The 23,559-nt window shown below is 38.8% G+C and overlaps 1 protein-coding gene and 1 pseudogene across 1 annotated transcript in view; both read right to left on the bottom strand.

Moving 5' to 3' along the window:
* The window catches only part of LOC110558153 (ATP synthase F(0) complex subunit B1, mitochondrial-like), a 29,342-nt pseudogene extending 19,031 nt beyond the window's left edge, over positions 1–10,311 (bottom strand).
* The window catches only part of Thada (THADA armadillo repeat containing), a 294,790-nt gene that overhangs the window by 197,192 nt on the left and 74,039 nt on the right, over positions 1–23,559 (bottom strand). The window contains exon 26 of the mRNA XM_021652847.2: positions 19,801–19,892. Coding sequence (XP_021508522.1) covers positions 19,801–19,892 — 92 coding nt within the window. The remainder of the gene's footprint in view (positions 1–19,800; positions 19,893–23,559) is intronic.

The raw sequence follows: 23,559 nt of genomic DNA, 5'->3' as shown, positions 1-23,559 counted from the left end.
AGCCCTGGTTTCCGTCAGACATGTTTATTCTGCACATCTGCTCTCTCAATACCTGATCACACAAAGGTACCATAAAGAGCAAACCAACAGGTATAAAGAGACCAGCCCTCAAAACAGATCAAAGCAAACAGCCCGTGGAGTGCTTTGGAAATCTTGGCTGGCAGCTCTTGTAAATAAAAGTGCTTCTAAAGCAGAAAGCATTCAACTACCGTATTTATATAGGGCATGATTGACAGGTCAGTTATTAACTTCATAAAAACACAGGCAATGTTAACTAGCAAGAATGTTTGTTCTAGCTGTTCTATCTGAAGGAAAATGAAATCCAAGATAGAATGGCTTGCTCTCTGTTTCTTTTAAGTATTTATTTTAGAACCGCGCAGTATAAAAGAATGTTTTTTCAAGTCAGTGAACTTAAGCTATTTTGCTTACTGTTCTGGAATTTAAGTATGTTGTTATAATTCTTTAGAAAACAAATGTTACGTTTACTAAAGGCAAATGCCAATGGTGCAGCATGATCTTTTGAAGCTCACAAAAGATTTTTATTATTCTGAATCACTAAAACTAAAGAAATTTTACATTAACTAACCCCTCTTTCAGTAACTAAAGTGGATGAAGTCAGAATCAAAGGGCAAAAAGGTTTCCTCTTTTGCTCTGGACACAGGCCTGTGTTCCTTGAATTATTTAGGCAGCAGGTCTAAGTAAGTTCTGCCACAAGGAGGTAAGAATAAATTGATGTGTATTTTACTAATATTATATTAAGGCTTTTAACTTTATTCATAGTACGCTTTATTACACATGACCATTTACTGAAATATTACAAGGTACGATTTATTTTTTTAAATTCTTAGAAAATATTGTCAGCAGCATGTACATGGTCAGTCAGAAAATCCTGAAAAACTAAAATACAATTTATACACAAAATCAATCTCTCTCTCTCTCAGCTTAATAAAGTTAACAGCCACCCCCACCCCAGCAGGTCCAACCAGAAATGTCAGCTCACAAGCAAGCATTTTCTCCAACCTGAAGCGTAACTTTTTAGTAGTAGCCCTGAGTCTACATAATGAGAGAATCTAAAAACACTTGAGCTTACCCAACCTATACTCAAAGAAACAAATGGAAGAAAAAGTTAGAGAGGAAAAAACAAGTTTTGCTTTTTGGAATCAATAATAACTACTTTTAAGGTTGGAGCCATATAAAGTTGGCATTTCCTAGCCAAATAAATGCTTATGAAATGGACTGGTGTTCCTGTGAGGATTTGTTTATGTGTACTTAATATCCTCAGGCTTCAGAGTTTTTCCCATGTAAACATAAGTTTTGTTAAATACCTCTTAAATTTAATCGAAAAGGCTATTTGTTATCAAAATGTTTCACTTAGAAAAGGCTGTCATCATATGAACGGCAGATCAAACCCAAGAACAAACCCCACATCCCCAGGAACCCATCCTTGCTCATCAGCACATTTCATGTGCCACAGCCTTGCTTCCTCCAGCACTGACAAACAGCAGCCTTCAGAACTCAGGGTTCTTAGGAAATGAATACTCAGCCTCAGAGCATGCTCTGGCCTCTTCCACTGCCCACCCCTTCCCCTTACCCTGAAGAACTATATTTTCAAACTAGAATATTTGTTTTGACAGACTTCTGCTTGCTTAATTCTCTGGCAAAGGCTTCCTTGTGCACTCCTAGCCAGTAATGAACATTTTGCCAAAAATATGCAACTCTTGGCAGGACAAGAATAGGAGTGGAAAAAAAAAAAAAAAAAAGAAAGAAAGAAAGAAAAAAAAAAAAAACCCTGCTGGCAGAGCTTTCCAGAATTGAAGATAAAAGCAGGTACAGTGGATAAAGAGAATCCTTTCCCTAACGTATTATATTTTCTCTGTTTCCCTGCTTCTCATATCACAAGGAAAGTTTTCATCTGGCAGTTTCATATGTTTTCTCTACACTGTATAAAGCAATGGAAATGATTCTTCCAAGCTTGCTTTCTAATTCAAGAACTACTTTTCCAAATGAAAAAATGTAGGTTAGCTAATCCTACTCAGAGAGCAAATCTCCGAAACAATTTCTTAATAACAGTTTGCCAGGAAAATTAAAATCCATTGAATTTGTTTAAGAGGATACTTTCATTATTTCTCCAATTACATTTAAGGACTTAACACTCAAAAACTTAACAAAGCAAAAAGAGGTCCACCTTCCCCCACTAAGCTCCAATGGTTGAGCAAAGAATCATCAGCCTCCTCAAAGAAAGCTGAGGGGGTGGGAAAGTGAAATGCCTCCTCACAGCTACTCAGAGTCTCGGGATGATGAGCAGCCCAGGAGCACATTTCCTCCCTGGGTGAATTCAAGCCATTTGCAGAAAAAACAAAATACTCACTGATTTTAAAACACACAAGCACACAGCCCACCTCCAACTCTGGTTACTGAAACAGTCCATCTCTGTTGAGAGATTTAACTACTGGTGCTTCCTGGACACTTTGGTGATCCTAGTCACCGGGGCATAAAATGCCACACACACACGGAAGACTACTCGGTCGAGGCCAGACCTCATTCCTAGGCTCCAGGCCCTGTGTGTGGAACTACCAAGTGGATATGCTCCACTGGGTCTCCCTCTAGCATCTCAAGTCTTGGGTCAAAAGTGAACTCTGGAGGCTTGGGGTGTAGTTCAGCTGGTATAGTGCCTGCTTAGCATGCATAAAGTCCTGAATTCAACTCCCAGTATCACGCAGACTGGGTGTGGTAGCTCCACACCTGTAATCACAGAACTTCAGTGGTAGAAAAGGAGGATCACAGTTCATTGTCATCTTTAACTACATAACTACACAGTGAGCTTGAGGGTAGCCTGAGATACATAAAGGGGAGAAGGGGGGGAGAAAGAGTGAAATAGAAAAGAGGAAGCAAAGAAGGAAGAAAGCAAGGAAGGAATCGAGAGGGAAGGAGGGATGGGGAGGCAGGCAAATTATCCCACTAGTTTCCTCAATGCGCACCTCTCTAGATGACACGATTAGACTCAGAAACTGCCCTACTCACATTTTTTCTTCACTTGCCTAACTTCTATTCATGTCTCAAGTTCAGACCCTGACTTTTACAGGAAGCCTTCCCTAACCCATAATCTCCAACTATAAACTCTTCCCTACAATGGCTCTGAAGCAGAGTACTCGGGCTGGGGCATGCAATTTGGAGTACACCTAATCTATTTGACTCTGAGAGGCTTTTTTTGTTTTGTTTTCAAAGACTTCTATATTTTTATTTTTGTATATATAAGTACCTGGATGTGCATATGTGTACCATATCCAAGCCTGGTGCCTGCAGCTGTCTGAACTGGGGGTTGGACTGAAACTGGAGTGAGCCATCAAGACGTTTGTAGGAACCCAGGTCCTCTGCAAGGAGAGCAGATGCTTTTCACCAATCAGCCATCTCTCTGGCCCCAGACTCTAAAGATTCTTAAAGACTTACACTTATTTTTCTTCCATTGCTCAGCACATTACTTTGCACACAGCAAGGCAACAAAACCCACTGTGCTTTTCCTCTATGCAAGGCACTCTTTCAGTGTTGTGTGGAGAGTACTAACAATCACACAAACCCTAGGACTTCTGTTCCCAGTTGATATTTGAGGCCACTGAAGCTGGGGTGGGGGTGGGGGTGGATGTGCTCCTCTAATATGACCTGATATATTTATCTCCAGCAGAGTAAGCCTAAGTAATTTTACTCTGCCTCTCAGGAAAGAGGACAAAATTAAACCACTGGCAAAACTCTGCTACTTTTAGCAATGGTGTGTATTAGTCAACAAAAAAGCTTTCATATAATGGAAAAACAACTAGGTTAAGAGTCATAACACCAATTCTGCTTCACACCAGATATGAAACAAGTAGCAAATTAATCACAGAAACTAAAAAAAAAAATGTCATCTGGAACATGGCAATTATACTATTGGGAATGCCTAGGAGCATATGCGATAAGGTGAATAAATTCTGTAGGCTTTTTATAAAGCTGAGTAGACTAATGTTATTTCAACCAGGAACAACATAATGAGAGGACATTTGCTTCTGTATACAGGAGAATCTATGACTTGTCACTATACACTTTTATTTTTATTTTCTTTTTCAAATAACTGGAAAAGTTTTCACATTTGTATAGCTGTTTCTACCAAATGTTGAAAAAATTCTAGCAAACAACCAATTATAGCACATCTTTTTTTTAAAGCTTTCAGTATAAATTAGAACATAAAAAATACTGAGTATTAATAAAAGTTTGAGAATAGTTCCAAACTTTTAAAAAAGAAAAGGACTAGCACAACAACCTAAGCCATCACATTACAGAGCCTGTCTACACTCTTGTGTCACTGGTGGAATCTTATATAATGCAGCCAGCGCTCCTGACCCTACAGTCTATGAACAGCTCAGTAGATAAATCTCAGTAAGCCTCCACATCAAACAGACTGGAAGAAATCAAAAGAGCGCTGAGCTAAGCCAGACTAGGCTGATATTTTGGTTTATTGGTTAACTGTTATGCTTGGAAAGGCAAAAAGCTTAATTGTGAGGCTTGAGGTATATGTAAAAAGTGTTGGTCTTTAGTAGAAATACTGATCATAGCATATGTCACTAGTTAAAATAAGTGGAAATCTTTATTCAGGATTTTTTTTTTGTTTACATTTTAAATAAAGGAAAACAGCCTGTCACATGGTGATGAAACATGAGTCACCATTCCAGTTTTTTGAGAATGCTTGGAAATCCCATGCGTGAGTAAGGGAGTGACGATGCTGTTAATCCAAATCACATGACAATTAAAGGGGTGAGAATCTGCTTTCATTTACAGCTGCTTGTGTTATTATTAAGCATAGGTTTCTCACAAATATTAATGAATACAACCCTGTGTGGAAAAACAAAATCTGGTATAATGTGGATCTTTTCAGGAGTTTCTACTAAGTAACATACTCCACTTGGCTGAACAAGCAACAACTCACCATGGGAAAAAGTTCTGATAATGTCAGTAAAGGTCCTCAGCCCTGAAGTGTCTTTCTTTCATGGCTACTCACGCCATGAAAGAAAGCAGCATCTACACAGCATACTGGGACTCACACAAAACCCACAATGCATTACCCTTGTTGTTTTTTCTTTAAGATACAAAATTAATTTGCAGGAGACCATATACCATGTGTAAGGTATAAAAGGAGGAGTCGTACTGTAGATGTGGCTCAGTCAGCGGCATGCTGTCCAACTATCTGGGAGGCCCTGGGACCAATCCCCAGTACTGTATAAACTAGAGTGTTGGCAGGCAGGCCTGCAACCTATGTACTCTAGAGGTGGAAGCAAGGAGAGCAAAAGTTCAAAGTCGCGCTTGGCCTCAGCCAGTTCCTGGCCGACCCAGGCTACATGATATCCTATCTCAAAATGTCAACAACAGCAAAAAAGAGGAGTACTGAAGCAGAGAAGAACAAATACTGAGACAGTGGGTTTATTCATGCAATTAATTTAAAACGTAAGCACCATCTCTCTTTCATCCCCCAAAACAAAAACAAAAACAAACCAATAAGGCAAAAAAGTGCCAAAACAAAACAGAACCACTCCCCTTGCACACAAACACAAACAAATAAAGAGAAAAAAGAAAACCACGGAAAAAGAACCATGGAATCCACTTTGTATTGGCCAACTACTTCTTAGCATGGCACCTGTCCTGGAGTGTGGTTGATATACCCACTGACACTCCATTGAAAAAATTGATTTTTCCTTTGTCTGTAGGTATCAAATGAAAATAGATTCTTGATTAAGGGTGGGACCCTGTGTCTACTTCCCAGCTCTCAGTGCTGGGACCCAAAGCAGTGCAGGTTGTAAAGAGAAAACAAGGACAACAAAAGCACACACAGACACGAGAATGAGAACTTCTGTACCCCAAGCACCAACACAGGGCTCTTCACAAGCCCCATCACTTTACTCCTCATAGACACGACAGAGTCAGACTGTACTGTCCCCGTTTCCTGAGAATGCTGAGATGAGGAAACCAGGTCACTACTAACAAGTGATGAAGTTCGTCTAGATTCATCTATCTCAACATACCTCTCCTGTACTGTTCCTGCTACAAAAGGCAGATTCAGACCAAGTGACGGGGAACAAGGAGCATGGGACCCAAGCCAGGCATACCACTGTCAGGTCAGGTAAGACTATCCAGAGATTATATACACTGGAGCTGAATCTGAAGGATGGAAAGTATAGCTTGAGAAGAAAAATAGGGGTAGGAAAAAGAAAAAACAAAACCTCCACAAAAGCTGGGGGGGGGGTGTCTCAAAGGAAAAGTATAACATAGTCAAAGGAATAAAGACAGATCAGCTTGATTAGAGTCTATGTATATGTTGGGTGGGAGACAGCAGCCCAAGAGTCTAATAAATATTTGTGGGTTTGAATAATAGGAAATAAGGTGAAAAGGTCAGGTGCAAATTATAGCACGTCCTGAAAACAAAGCTGAAGAAAATACAATTAACCAACAAATAATGTGGGCAAATGTTCAACCTCCCTACTAATAAAAGCAATGGAAATTAAAACAACATGGTCACTTTCCCCCCACATTCCCTTACACATGCAGTACAAAAAAATAATTCTAGTCACTACTGGGAAGACTATACATGCTGGTAAATTTGTAAATTGATACACTTATTTAAAAGAGGCTTGGTTATCGGTTTCATGAAATGTTTTTATTATTTAACCTAGTATTCCCATTTCTGATCGTTTTCTCCAAAGAAAGAATCCAAAAAAACATAAGCAAAGAAAATTCAGAGGAATATTTCATGTACCATTTTTTCATAATGTGGAAAAATTAGATGGGCTGTAAATGTTCAATGAACGATAGGCAGCTGGCTTACACAAAATGAAAACAGCCTTTAAAAGCAGCTGGAGGGGGAGCAGGGAGACAGACATAAACCTTAGAGGTGTAGGAAAAGAGAACTAAAGAAGTGACAATTCCTGCAGGAAGATCACATAAATGTTTTTCAAGATAAATTTTTTAAAAAAGAATCTGACAATCACAAACAGAATCCAAAGGCAAGTAGTATGCAGGGTCTTAGAAACTACACACAGTTAATATGAGCTAAAGAAAGTGATATATACACACACACACACACACACACACACACACACACACACTTTCTATATACTACTCTGCTGAACTTTTAAAGCTAGGAGGAAAGATACACTTAAAATAGAATTACGTGCACAGTACGGTAGTGCAAGCCTGTAATCCCTGAACTCAGAAGGGGAAGTCAAGAGCATCAAGATTCAAGGTTTGCTCCTTGGGAAGTTTAAAGCCAGCCTAGGCTACACAGAAGCAACAAGAAGAAAATAGTGATAGAATTAAAAACTGTAACTTGTTCATCATGAAGAATTTACTTCATCACTTATGAAAAAGTACCGTGCACGATGATGCTGGTGAAAAACGCGTTCAAAGCTGGCAAGATGGCCAGGGTTAACAGCCCTCTGCCATGCACACCTGACATCCTGAATTCCTTTCTCAGTATTCAAATGGAAAGAGAGAACCAACTCCTCCAAATTTGCAGGGAACAAAGAACACTGTTAACATCATTCATTGTTCCCCGAGAGAGAATACAGATACTGACAATTATAGACAGTCTCTGATTATAAAGAACACAGGGAAGCAGTTCAGTTGCAGAGAGCTTACCTTGCATGCACCACACTATGGATTTGATCCACAGCCTCTACACTCCTCACCTCCCCTTAAAAAGGATACATATCAAAACTTACCTGTCCCTCTAAAAAGTAGCAAAATCTCTTAAGGGTAGGCTGAGCACCAAGTACTTCTCACACACACAGGTTACAGCATATGGATCATAGGAATACGTATGAAGCATTAGATGCTTGCCCCTTGGATTATTCTAGAACAAGAAAATAACTTGCTTCCTGATTAGCGACCATCTCCTCATTCTTAAAACAATAGCAATAATTATCTCTTTCTTAATTATTTTAGCAATAATTATCTCTTTCTTAATTATTTTACCTAGGGTTTTGTTTGGGTTTGTTTCATTGCAAGCACATTTTATGTTCTCCACATTTTATGCTCTGGTATATTTCCTTAGGCCTAGTACTAAGCTCAGCATACAACTGATGCTTCTTCGCACATATTCACCGATGGTATTAGACCATGTGCAAAAACATACTCCAGATTAAGACAAATTGGTACTGTAACTTTTAAATATTTATAATGAATAATATTATATACACACAAGGCTCTGAAAAATCATTAAATCTCAATTTAATGAGAATAGGAAAAAAAAAGAAGTTTTCAGAGAAAGGAACCTCACAGCAAATGCAATGGATTCTACAGAATTCAATTTTCCTGGGCAAGTCAACTAGCTTGGCAGTAGTATGTAAAGGCAGTTCTGAAGGCAGCCAGGAATAAAAGCAGAAAGAATAAAAACATTTTTAAAATGATCGGTCATTTTTAAGTGGCTTTTTTAATGTAGAAAGGCTGTATAACAAGTGAGAAACAGTTCTCAGGGACATTTACATTATTTCGTGTTATATATGGTACACTTCAGGTACCCCACAGAAATAACTCCTTCAGTACAGAACCATTTTATTTTTATAATGATAAAAAGTCAAACCCAACTGTGATGGTTAGTGTTAACTGCCAACTTGACGGGATCTAGAATCATTGAGGGGCCAGGCCAAGCCCCTGAGCATGTCTGTGCAGGGATTATCTTGATTATGTTGACTGACCTGGAAGACCCACCTTAACTGTGCCAGGCTGGTGCCTGGCGACACCCTGAGCTGTATTAATGGAGAAGGGAGACTGAGCAACAGCACAGCTTCATCCTCTCTGTCATCACCAGCTGCATCAGGCTCCAGCTACCTTGACAGTCCTGCCATGATGGACTGCACCATACCTTCCACTGGGAACTGAAACAAATCCTTTCTCCCTTAAGTTGCTTTTGTCACAGCAACAGAAAAAGACACTAAGACACTAACCTACTGGTAAATGATCAAAATGAGCAAAAAATTCTTTTATTTCTCTGAAGTGTTGACACTTTAGAAAAAGTTAAATTAAAGCATAAAGGAGATACAGACGATGGCCTACACTGGGTTTTTGTTTTGGTGAAAGTGGGCCATTTTCTACCTATAGAGACCAGTGACACTGTATGTCTTTATGTTATTTCATTTCCAAATACAAGTCTGGGAGACAGTTCTAATAGTGCTCTATACTCACTCCCTACACTGGCAGGATATAGAAGCTGATAAAGAATAACAGTACACTCACGAGGAAAAGATAGAGAAAGAAGAACGTTTGAAGGATGTAGGCTTAAAGACTGAAAAAGTTCTACTGGAGGTGCATTTGTACAACGGAACTGAAATGAGGAAACAAGGAATCGGGCATGCAAACTGACCCTATGAGGAGAGCAAAATCCAGAGTACTTACACACCTTCCTACCTGTTGGATTCAGCTTAGGAATCAGTCTTAGGAGGGTTATACTATCCCTCTACTTTTCCTCAAATTCAGATCATATTTTATAAATGTCTGAACCCCCTTCAGTACTCAAAGCCTTGAATGAATAATGAAGGGAAAAATACTGGATCATTGGACACCAATTCCATAGAAATGGTACCACACGGGCACATAATGGACCCAGCTGCATAAAGGGCAGAGGTGACAACTCCATGCCTCTGAGTCTGCTCAGAACCTCAGCAATCACAGAAAGAAACCAACAAACATGAAGCTGGCACAGAATTGAGGTCACAAAGGGAAATTCTAGCCCTCCAAGACTTAGCAGCAGGTCAGAGCCTATCCAGTGTGGCCAGTCTACCCCATCTCCTGTAAGCCAGGCTGGTGTGCTCTGAGCAAGACAGCTTGGTGCTCCATTTCCACAGAAGTAGTCTGTACAGAACAAACAGTTAAGCATTTACAGAACAAAAAAGAAAAACCTGGCCGACAGAGAAAGAGAGATTATTCAGGACAACTGGCCTAATTTGAATTGAGAGGCAAAAAAAAAAAAAAAGTCAGAATAAAACATCACATTCAATTTAAACACAATGGAGACTTGGGACCCAGAAATAAAAATAAATCAGGTACCAATTCCAATAAACTTATGTTATTTGACCTCAAACAGTTTCACCTTCCAACAAGAAAATGAACATTGTAACAAATGGGTGAAATTCCAAAGTGAATCAGAGTTTCTATTTAACTTATATCAGATCAACAATTAGCCTCCTTTCTTTTCTATTTCTATACTGAGATCTCGTGAGCTAGGGAACTTCTAGGAGAAGCAGTTTATTGGAGACTTACAGAGAGTAAGTCCATGTCTCTCACTGTGGGGACCATGGCGGTGAAGCATGCAGGCAGGCATGGCATTGGAGCAGTAGCTGAGAGCTTACATCCTGATCCACAAGCACGAGGCAGAGAAAGAGCTAACTAAAAAGAGCGGGGGCAAAGCCCATCTCCAGTGACATACCTACAATAATGCCTCACCTCCTTATCCTTCTCAAATAGCTGCACAAACTGGGGATTAAGCATTCAAATATATGATCGTATGGAGGCCTTTCTCCTTCAAACCACTATAGCTATGATGTAGGGAGATATTTCATTTTGCAGAATAGCATTTTCAGTTTCAGAAAGTGATTGCATTATAGTCAGAATCTCTATTTTAATGTTCCCCCAAAACATCGTTCATCTGAAAAGATGTACACTTTGCTTCTGGAAGTTAAACATAGAACAGATGTAGTTTGTCTCTCAAAGGTACATACTCTGGAAGTTTGGCCTTCAACATAACAGTTCAGATGTGATGGAACCAGTAAGAAAAAAATTAATTAGGTTACAGGTAGATTCCAGAGTCATGAATGGACTACGCTATCCTGAGGGATGAATCACATCTCATTAGAACAGGTTATTATACAGCAAGGCTGTCCATATATTTGGCTTTGCTATATGTGGTTGTTTTCCATTCTGTTTCTCTGCCATGTAGTAAACAGAGCCAGAGCGACATCTCCAGGACGCCAGGACTATATTATTTTGGCCATTTGCAGTCAACAGAATAAGCCAAACTTTATGTATTACCTAGCCTCAGCTAGTCTGATAGAGCAGCACAAAATGGACTAAGATTAGGTGACACTGTTCTTGAATAAACCTGATAACAAAAAGATGTACATATAAAATTATAGTAACTATGAGAACAGTAGCACCACTTCCTATCTTTTTATAATTATATGTTGAACATCTAAGGGGAAATAAACTTTCTTATAGGCTAAAACAAAATACTGCACATATTATCGTCTAATATTAAAGTCACTATTCTTTTTTTCCTTGTTTGACAGGGTCTCACTATGTAGCCTTGGCTGTCCTGGAACTCACTATATAGACCAGGCTGGCCTCAAACTCACAGAGATCCATCTGCCCCTGCCTCCTGAGTGCTGGGATTAAAGGCATGTGCTATTCTTTATAAAGACATCACTATTCTTTATAAAGACATTTTCAAAGCTTTTGAGATGACATAGATTCTAGACCCTTGAAGAATGTAGCAACTGACATCATGAATTGCTTAATAAACATTCATTCTCCCACCTCATAATTTCTTTTTTTTTCTCTCCCCTCCCCCCACCTCATCATTTCTATTAATGGAACTTAACTTTGGTTGGAAAGTGATCCTTCTCAGAGCAGTTACATGCTTCACGGAAGGACCCAACGCCTATCTCTTTCTTCCAAAGCTGCTCACAACTGTTCCCTGTCCCCTATCTGCTAACTCTTCTCTCTCTCTCTCTCTCTCTCTCTCTCTCTCTCTCTCTCTCACACACACACACACACACACACACACACACACACACAAACACACAGTCTGGTGGATTAGGCCCTTGGCTTCCTGATTGTTCACCAACTATACTCTTAGAACTATTTTCCATACCAAAAATCAAGACTTTGGGAAAATGGTGTGGCTCGCCTTCTAATAAAATGGTTGAAGATTCTACTATAAAACATGAAGCTCTTTCTCTCAGAAACATTTTAATTTCTGTAGAATTGTATAGAATTTTTTAACATCTACAATTGTGAAATGTTCACACATTCATACTAAGCTGGCTGGACTTGCAATTCTTCAGTTCCACTAACCAGTGTCAGAGAATTTACTTATTTCTCAATGATTCTGAAAAAAAGAAAAAAAAAAAAAAAGAGGATTTTTGTCATGGGATCCTCTGATACAGAAGTTTCTGTACAATTCCTACTGCTATGAAAACTCAAACAAACCTTGATATGTTTACTCAGAAGCCAAATAACCTATCTAGAACAGGTGACCAACTGATCCTTGTTCTAGATATGAATGATGAAAACAGAGCATGCTCTTTCTGTCTGTCCCAAGCTGTTTTGTCATCAGTCCTCAGACATATATAATGTTGTTTCCAACCTTCACCCATGTAATATACCATATATTACCAAAAGCAATACTCCCCTCTTCTCTGCATATCTAAACCCCAGCCCTTCTTTCAAGTCAAGAATAAAACTGAACTGCCACTTGGGATGACCTCTTCCTCCTCTGGCTCCTTGTGCCTGACAGTTAGTACAAGAAAGTCTGATAATCGTATTTATTGGACAAGTTCAAAGTTGGTCTTATCTCTCACTAAACAATAAAATCCTGGAAATCCACGACCATGTCATGATCTACTTTTGGACACACTAGAGTGCCAAGGTCCATAGTAAGTATTCAATGAAAATTTTTATTAACTAACATTTTAAAAATTCAGCATGTAACAACATAGTTTGAAATTCAGTAATTAAAAAAAAAAGAAAAAAATGCCAAGAATTTCAAACTATTCAGTCCCAGAATTAATAGTTTCAGAGACCAAGTTTTGAATGAAAAAGGAATACTTTGCATGCTCTAACAAAGCTGCTCCCTCAGTCTTTAACCTCTTTAACTTCATCTTCTCATCTGGAAAATAGCTCTGTGGTATTTCTCCACAGGCAGTGAATGGACAACAAGTACTGCTTATAAACCTCCTGATAAATGAAGAGTTTATCTCACAGTCCTGGAAGCAACCCCACATCTTAAATTATGCAATCTTGGTATTACATTATATTAGTCTGGCTCATATAAAATTTAAGCTACAAAAATACCAAAGCTAAGAAAAAATATTTACTCATGCTTTTCTAAGATACAGAAAGAGGATGCATGCATTGCCAAAATTCCATAGAACATGCTCAAACGAAAACAACAATGCCTTAGTTATTAAACAAGGTAATGGCCTGAAGCAGTAATTCAGAACAAAGATAACCTGATCCACTCAAGAGTCAATATTTAAGAACACAATGACTAACTCCCACTTCAAGTTCATGAATATATAACTTTTCAATAATTTTTTCTTTAAAATTTTTATTTGTGGTTTTCTTATCTAAAATTCCTGAACCCAAGAATGAACAGAAACTTGAAACACAGAGCCAAAGGGCCAGTATAGACTTAAACCTGGTTGCAAGAATTACTCACTGACAGCAACACAGAATGTGGACTTTATTTCTCAGTCTTTAAAGATGCTCACTTACCTTTTCTGGCTAAAAAATGAAACTGAATGGCCTACAAATATCTGGGGGAAATGAAGGGATGACATCTCTAACCATATCAAAACATGGGGATCTTGATTTTAAATCATTGTTTAAAATTCTACGACAAGCAGAGTGTCTCTTTATAAGAATAAACTTCAAATAAGAATTGCTTAAGAATTACTGAATACAATTTTGTATTATTGTTACTACTAGAAAAATCCGCAATTTAAAAAATGTTCTAGTCAAGCTAATGTGAGTTAAAAATAACCTTTAAATTTTATTACCAGTGCTACTTGTGATCTTGAGAAAATCTTTTCTGTACCTCAATTTTCACATCTGTAAAGTGTGAAAAGAAGTGATTACTTCTTAGGTTCTTAGCATAAAATCAAGCAATGATTATTACAATTAGTCTGATTTTAATTAAAGACATGAATGAAAAACATAAGCATGGACTCTGAAAAAGATTTAGTTAAGTTTAAAAGAAATCATACTATAGGAAAGAATTTTATAAGCCCCCAAATTCTCATCCGACAGCACCAAACTATTATCAAACATAAAAGTTTTATAGAGTTAACTGTAAAACTGGCAAGTGTCTTATAGCAATACTGACACCTTGTCACGGCAACTTAAACCAAAAACCAAGAGTTCCAGCTTCTGGCTCTGCAACATGACACTGGACTCCCTGAAGCCTGTTCTCCCTCTACTTCCATGGGCCTGAAGGAAAGGATGAGCACTCAGTGAGGCCCAGCACGTGCAAACACAGAGTGGGGAACAGGCACCAGGAAAATGCCTTCTCTTCTCAGAACTTCTCCTGCCTTCAACAGAGTCTAACACAGCAGACGTATACCCTACTCTTCATCAGCCCTTCGGCTTCCCCAAGGGCATGGAATATGTGTTCATCTGTCTGTATGTATGATGCGGGGGACAGGCAAGTGTGGAGTTCAGGGACACCTCTGTAGTCAGTCTTTCCTCTGTCTTCACTGTGAGTTCAAGGAATCGAACTTAGGTTTTTCAGGCTTATGTGACACATGCCTTTACCTACTATGGCAACTCTCTCTCCTCTCTCCTCAATTTTTTTTTTTTTTTTTTTAGATAAGATATCTTAAAAACAAGGTTAGCTTTAACTCTTAAAAGAAACAAACTTGAGCTTCCAATCGTCCTGTCTCTGGTGCTAGGACTTGGGATAACCACCTAGAATTTCTATGGCCCTGGAGCCTGAGCCCAGAGCTCTATGCATGCTACACAGGCCTTCTACCAACTGAGCTCCATCTTTAGCTCAGGCATTGAGTATTTCTGATCCCTCTCTACATTCCAGTACCTGGCCCAAAGTAAGAACACACAAATGCTTATTTAGTGGAGAAAATGAGAATTCTTTTGGTCTAAAGATGTTGATATAATCCTGGCCACAGTCAAAGAAAATTCTGTTTTCAGTTTAGTCACATAAGTACTTACTACAAGTTACTACTCTGTTCAAATCAAATAAGCTATTCTCAATTCTAATGATTACACTTTGAAAAACACAAAAGCCCACGTACTCTATAGCTCCCAATTTTAGTTTTCAGAATCCAATTCTCCCCTCAACAATGGAGTGGGTAACCACAGAAACTTGTGGAATCTGTTTTCCTAGAAAACATGAGAAACAGAAATGCAGTTCTGTCTGGAAACTGCTCCACAATCTTCCTGTAAGTGGAGTGCCAGGCTGAACAAGACACCCTTGGAAGATACTGGCATACCTGTGCTACCAAGATAGTAAGAAAAATGACTTAAATTCTTCTGTCACTTATACCTTACAAAGTAAAGTCATTTAACATCTCCAGAATAGTCACTGGAGCTTATTTTACTTGGATCTAATAATGCTTTTGCAGACACCTTTTCTTTCTAAATTGTACAAAAATCATCCTAATAAAGACAAAATAAAGACTGCACATAGCAATAGAAGATAAAAAAAAATTTTTTTTAGATTGACTTTCTCTCAAGTACTCGTCCACCATGCCTTTTTAAGAAACTTTCCCCTCAAATATTACACTCGGTTTTCCCATGTACGAATATCTATACAATTCACTACCTGTATCATATCGTAGTATAGTATTTCCTATTTCACCTGATTCACAAGTATCAAACTTTGTCTCCCCCGTTGAACTGTAAGCTCCTTGATTATGGGCCCTGTTTCATACCCTCAAGTTCTCCTCTCCCATGTTAACACTGTGAGTTCACAGTAGGTCTTGCCATGAGCTCAATGCTAAACAGGAAAGTGCAAAAAGCTATTCTAATTAACTCTCTTACTCTGCATTGAGCACATGAATGCCATGTGGTCAAAAAAATAAAGCTTTTCAGTCTGTTCTATATTGAAATTGGTCATAAAACTCAAACCAGCCTACTTAAAGGTTAATTGACATAGGGATTAAATTAAGGAAAAGACCTAGACTTACAGACCACATATAGTTTGCTTCTGCTGTACGAATGGGGAGCCTTCAAGGTGACTGCCTCCATGGAGATGGGGCTGTTTTAGAAAGCACAGCACAGCCAGCCTGTGGAACACAGAACTCTGAGAGAACCAGGCAGCCAGACCAAATTAATACATTTGTTAGATGACAAGAAACTCAGAAAAAGAGTTTCAGAAAAATATACAATAATATTATTTAAGAACACACAAATAAGGGGCTGGAGAGATGGCTCAGTGATTTAGGGTATCAGCTGCTCTTCCAGAAAAACTATTCCATTACCAGTACCCACATGGAAGCCAACAACCATCAGTTCAGTTCTAGAGGACCTGACGCCCTCTTCTGGCCTCAGTGGGTACTGCATGCACATGTTGCAGACACATGCAGGCAAAATACCCATACACATTTAATATAAATATAAAATTTTAAAGACTTCTTGCCACTCATTCCAGGGAAGTGAAACTCTGTGGTTTCACTTATATATATAAATGTTCATCACAGCTTTATTTGTAACAGTCCAAAACTAAAACTAATACATGACATCCTTCAACAGATGCACAGTTTAAAATACACAGACAAATAAAAGTATTAATTCTTCATAATGGAAAGAACACATCTAAAACAAGACCAATGGGCTCAAATGAACACTTACAAAGAGAGATGGACCCTTGATCACTTCTTTATTTATGAAAGTCAATTTTATTTAAACCCTACTATGTGGCACTGGCCTATGCACTAGGGATATAGAACTTAACCAAAGTTGCAGTTCTACAAACTTCATGGAAAACTTCAGCCTAGTATTTTAGAAGGGCCTCAGGGCTGCTTCAAGAACTGTACAAGGAGAAACTCGGGATACAGAGATCAACTCTAACTTGTTTCAGTCAATTATTACAGCCATCTGGGAATAAAAGCACGAGAAAACAGTTTCTTATTCTTTTGTTTAGCACCAAAGATCGGTTTATTTACTACACAAGTGTGTCTATTAATCTCCTACACACAAGACAGTCTGTGAGGCACCAAGTACACAAAGAACGTCAAGAGAATGATGCTGCACTTTTCTCAAAACCACCATCCAGCAGCAAGAGCTCAGGATAAGAAGGATGCTAGTAGGAACAGAAGAAAATAGCAATTTCATCTCTGTGTAGGACTCCCACCACTGTCACAGAAAAGAACAGTCTAATAGTTTTTGTGCTAACAATAACCCAATAGGGACAGAAGCGCAGGTCTTATTATTTCTGGCATGACAGTGAAGAAACTGACATGCGGAGTAGCTAAAGGAATCTATTAAGGTCATTTCCAGTGGCAACAAAATACCTAGAAACCAAGTTGTTTATTCCAGGAGACACAGTTTTCACAGTTGATGCTCTTCCCTGTCAACTCATTCCTGACCAACAGCATACATTTGGAGGTGTCAGGCCGGACAGTGAAGTTGTTAAAGCAAATGCCACCATCCTGTGAGATGTCACCAGGTGAGATTAGTTATTTGATGGAAAGAAAAAAAGTACAAGTTATCAAAGGATCCCATTATACAAACACACACACACACACACACACACACACACACACACACACAGACACGATGGGACAAAAAAAAAAAAAAAAAAAAAAAAAACCTGCTCTTGGAAACATGAATGAGCAAATAAGCATTTCAGCAGAAAGTGACATAATCAAATACACCACAAAAGCAAAAGACTCACTACAAATTTGATACAATGAAGGTTTAGAGAATGACAGCCGAGCCCGACTTTCCAGTTAAGAAAAAGCAGAAGCTTGTATAAGGATGACACAGACAAACCTTCAGATTACAAAAAGAAAGGCACCTACCAAAAGTGAGCATCACATTTAGATAAATAATCCACTTCCTACTTTCTTTGCTTCACTTTTCAACTGTACTCAAAGCCATTCTGAAACTATTTCACTTCCCTCTTTCTAGGAGAGTTACAATTTTCTAACCTTTCCTAGTCAGAGGATGAAAGTATAGTAGGTGGTTCCATCAGCGCAACTTTGGCAAAACGGTTAAGACCATGTGTATCACTGCCTTATTCTTCCACTTTCTTTCAACCTAAGTGAAACAAATCTCACCATCTTTTCCTGTACATAGTAAAATTTATATGTAACAATCAAGAACCACTTCACAACAGCTATCAGGAGAAATCAATTTATTTACTTTTGCTTTTTCAAGTTTCATATAGCCCAGGCTGGCCTCAAAGTAGCCATGTAGTGTAGAGTGACTTTCAACTCTGGATGCTTATACGTCTGTATTCTGAGTACTAGGTTCCAGGCTCAGTTTGTATCGCTATTAATCATGATTTTATAAGCAGATTGATATATGTGGAACGTCAGCATGTTGTAGACTGATAACCAAAGCACACAAAACCTAAAGAAAAACAGCGCTAGTCATTTCATACTACTGAACGGGCAACTTACTTTTAAGAAGAGCAAAAATTATCATCATCCTTCCAAACAAGCAATGTTTTCCTCTTAAAATGCAACTCGGTTTTCAAGACAAAATAAGAACTGGAGGATGGCTGAGCAGGTGTAGCTCAGCTGTGAGAACTAGGTCAGGTCGCAGCATTCACAGCAGATACTCACAAACCCTGTCACTGCAGCTCCAAGGGAGCTGAGGCTCTCTTCCGGTCTCTGTGGGCACTGCACACATGTACACATACACTCACATAGATTCATACACACAGAGAAATTTAACAATCTGGTGTTTTCATCAAATTCCTACGAGATTCATACTCATAACAAGTTACCTTCCTTTTAAAGACCTGGTGAATCTTATACAGTGATAAATAGCCACTTAAATGACAATTCAGAATGGTGCTGAGTTTCACTGACAACATATTTCATAACTTTGGGTAGAGTGCATGGTTTCAACCTGTAGCGCAAGCTAGCCTCAAATTCACAACCCTCCTCTTTTAGCCACCTAGCACGGGTATTATAGGGGTGGGCCACCATTCTGCTTTAATTCCTAAGACTTAATTCCATCACAAAAAAACATATATTCTATAAGCAATTAGCCTAAAGCTTACATTTAAAACATAGCAACCTTTTTAGGTGGGAAGGAGAACTGGGCCTGGTTTACATCTAGACCTTCAAGAAAAAGACCACTTAGGCAGCCAAACTGTATCCTAAGTGACGGTAAGGTAGCAACTGAACACGCAGCAACAGTGACATCTAGTGTTAAACACTGTAAACACCTAGACCAGCATCAAACCACCTTCAGTGTTAACAATTCCCTGTTTGAAGCTTCTCTTCTTTCAAACCCTGCATTTAATACAACCCATACCCTTCACTTAAACTGTCCATAATCAAATAGTTTCATAGGTCCACCCAAGGTAACTTTTTAAGAGAAAAATATCTGAGAGTAAATTCCCAAAAAAGCCAAAAGCACTGATTCTCCAAGTGGCTGAGTCTCTCACTGTTTCACAAAGTACAATGAAAAGAGAGTGAGAATACAAAGCTGGTTACATTTCTACTGGGCAAGCCAAGATGGTATGCTAGACAGTGCTGTGTGTGTGTGTATATATATATATATATATATATATATATATATATATGTCCAAAAAAAGTAACCGGAGGCATTTCAGAAATATTTGTAGAAGATAAAAAGTAAAGAAAAAAATCTCTACTTACTGTGCCCAGAGGTGAGTCTGCATTTCTGCCCTTCCAGCCCTGCCCTGTTCTGCTTTCCTAAACAGCTGATCCACCAAGGACTTATATTTAGGTAGCATGGTTTAACTCATTATGGTATTTTTATAGTTTTAGATCACTGATAAATCTATGAACTTGGAAGCTATTTTTAGCCTGGACAGTGTGTGTGAAGGTAAAGTTGGATTGAACTTACCTATTTGTTTTGGAAAGTTCTTCCTTTCCCCTTTTAACTCCAAATATTCTTGTGATCAAGGAACTAAAGAGAAGTGTGGATGAATTTCTCACCTAATGTAAAAATAAACATAAGCGTTAAGAACTATTCGTGGCATGAAACCAATGTTTACAATGTTTAAACTAGATATTCAAAATTATTACCTAACTGGGTAAGGCTAAGGAAATAAGGTTTGTGTTCATAAAATAAGGCAACTGAAAAAAAAAAACTTTCTGATAATTCACTCAATGACTTCCTCTTAAACTGACCCAGTTGGAGAAATCCAACCACATGAACAGAACACAGATTCTTCTAATAGTAACTGTTTCATCATATATTTGTACACTTCTAAACAACAAACCAGACTTTCATTTCTCCACATCCTGACAATGAACACTTCAGAAAAGACCTGAGCTCCTACTTTTACCTGTGAAAAATATGATTTTTAAAATGAGATTTACCTTTCTAGAATCCAGATAATTAAAACAGCCAAAACATCAGTTAATATTCAAGACATCATTTATTAATCTTCAACACCAGTAGCCCACTCAAGTAATTATAACTCAAATTTTTTTCTTTCTTCTTCTTCCCTCCCCACCCCTTTGGCTGAGACAGAGTTTCAGGGACAGGGACAGCCGTGGCTGTCCTAGATCTCCCTGTGTACTCATGCTGGCCTTGAACTCATACAGATCTGCCTGCCTCTGCCTCCCAAATGCTGGGATTGTGCACCCACCCAGCCTCTGAAATTATTTTATGATAACTGATTAATAAAAATGAAGCAAGACAACTAGTCACAATAGCACAGACCTGTAATCCCAAGATTTGGGAGGCCAAAGCAGGAGAATCCCGAGCTGCAGGCCAGTCAGGTTACATAATGAGGCGCTATCATAAAAAGTAAAAAGTCATGCTGGAGAGATGGCTCAGCAGTTTTAGATCCAGCGCTGCCTTTTGACCTCCTCAGAAGCCAGGTATGCATGTGGTATCACAATCATAATGTATGTCAACTAGTAACATAAGCTAAGAGGCTATCCAAATTAAGGATGAGCAAAATAATTCAAGAGGTAAAGGCTCTTGCTGCCAACCCTGATAACCTGAGCTCCATACTTGGAACCTATATGGTAGAAGGAAAAAAACTGACTCTCAGAGTTATCTTGTAACAGACTGCCACACATGAGTCATGCAATTATTCATGCATGCACATATAAGAGTAATAATGTTTTAAAAGAAAATAAGAAAAAAATTAAGAAAATAAGAAAACAGCTTTCTGAAGCCATTGCAGTAACTGTGACATACTCAAATGCGCAAGAGTAGTGACAACAGAGACATCAGTACACTGTGTCTAGGGCAGTTACTATCCAGCTTAGGCTCAATAATGGCCACAAGGGGATAGAAGGCAGTAATGCCAGATCTTCTGTGTTTTTCAAGGGAAGCCAGACACCCTGGTTTTTTATATGAAATCTCACTATTTGGAAATGCTGGCAATAGATTAAAGAAAAGTGAGGCACCATCATGGAAGCCAAATAAAACACAGCAGCAGACTGTATCTGCCCTAATGGCCACCCACTGAAACCTTTCCTTTGGAAGCCCGAATTGCCAATTCATCTACAATAACCTTGAAAATTGACTTTATGACTATATAAGCACCATTTACAGTATATCCCCAAACTAGACAGAGATCTACAGTCAACAGTCAATAAATAATGGAACCAGTACCTAATATCCCCAACCAGAAATCCCTCCATGCTGTTCTGCCATCAGTACTGCCTGTGCCTCAGCTCAGATCTGGATTATCTCAATTGTTATTGGTTGTTTGTTGTCCCCTCCCTTAATTCTAATGGATGGCTTTAATTTGTACATCCCTAAAGACAAAATGCTTTTAAGCATTTTTCTATGTGTCCATTGGTTACTTTAATATCTTCCTTGGAGAAAGGTATTCAGATTCACTTTTATTTTCTTACTGAGTTTTAAATAAATCTTTTAAAACCCAGGGCCTTGCTCATGCTAGCAAGTGTTTTACCATTTATCCATAACCCCAGCTGCCACTTTGTTGTTGTTGTTGTTGTTGTTGTTGTTGTTGTTTTATGACAGAATCTAGCTATGTAGCCCAAACTAGGCTGGAACTTGCTATCCTCTTGCTTCAGCTTGGCAGATTTGGAATTACATATATGAACCTGCATACTTTGGTCATTTGAACATGGTATCAAATAGGATTGTATTAGTTATTTTTCTTATTGTTGTCACAAAACACCTGACAAAATGCAACTTAAGGAAGGAAAAGCTTATTCTGGTCTACAGTTCCACCATGGCCCAGAAGGCGGGGTGGCGGGAGTGAGAAGCTGTACAGTCAGGGGGCAGAGAGTGCACAGGAAGTGGGAGGAGGCTGCAAAGCTTCCAGACCTGCTCCCATGACCACCTTTTTTAAAGGCTCTACCCCTTAAAGGTTTCACAAACTTCCTAAGCAGTGACACCACGTGGAAACCAAGTATTCAAACATGAGCCTACAGAGGACATTTCATATTCACACTACAAAGGGCTTGGAGAGAAGCAGAGAAGGAGGTGGAGGGTGACTTCACCCAAACCAAAACATATAAAAAGCCCTTAGGAAAACCCATTTTGCCAGCTAATTTTTAAATACAGTAATTAAAGGACTTTGAGCACAAGTACCTTGCCTGTAAATATAGTGTTTCCCCCAGAAGGCATGGCTTATTAAAATCTCAGTGCCAGGCTTAGTTATCTCCCTATGTGTTATTAGTCAGAGGGGCTACAAAAGCCCCCAAAACAACAAAGGCTAGTGCCACAGTTCTTGATTGTCCACCAGAACTAGATGGAAAGACTCTACTGCTAAAGGTACAGCAAACTTTGGCTCACTGAATCCACAGACCTGAAAAATGCATTAAGATACCAAGAACTGTTCTGTTTCCAGATCAGTTTAAGTAATCATTTTGGAAATACAAATCAAAACCAAAACGGGAGGAAGTAGAAAGACAGCTCAGTAGTTAGGAGTTTTGCTGCTGTTGCTTAGGAGCTGGGTTCAGTGGCCAGCTCCTATATGGTGGCTCGTACCCATCTTTATCTCCACTTCTAGGGGATCCACTGTCCTCTTTGGACCTCTACAGGCACCAGGCATGTTATGTATATACATATATACATGCACACAAAACACTCATACACATAAAACAAAAGATAAATAAGTCTGAAGATATTGAAAAAAACCAAGATGAATACTATTTCACACTTATTAGGATGGGCTCTCATTGAACATAAGGAAAATAATAAATGCTGGTGATGAAGGGAAACTGGAGCTGCTGTGAATGGCTAACCATAAATGGCCCTGCCGCTGTAAGAAACAGGGTCCTAAAAAGGAAGGTAGAGTTACCATGGGATACACCCAAACAAACTGAGAGCGGAGATTCAAACAACTGGCATTCATTGCTTCGTCATTCACAATTAAAAACTCGGAAAATAATCCCAATGTCTACCATCTTGTCACTAGAGTAAGGACAAATGGTATACTGGAATATTACTCGGCCTTAGAAAGTAATGAAATTCTGATCTATGCTATAGCACACCTGAAACACAGCAAATACAGAGGGACATACAGTGTGTGATTGCACCTATGGATTTGTCAGGCAGGCAAACCCACAGAGAAGGGACAGCAGAGGGTACAGGAAGGAAGGAAGGAAAGACGAGGAGTCAGTGATGGGGAACAACCCTCCTATTTGTGATGAAAAGTTCAGAAAA

This window comes from Meriones unguiculatus, chromosome 1 (genome assembly GCF_030254825.1).
Source record: "Meriones unguiculatus strain TT.TT164.6M chromosome 1, Bangor_MerUng_6.1, whole genome shotgun sequence".
Classification (NCBI taxonomy): Eukaryota; Metazoa; Chordata; class Mammalia; order Rodentia; family Muridae; genus Meriones; species Meriones unguiculatus.
This window is presented reverse-complemented; position numbering and strand designations above follow the sequence as displayed.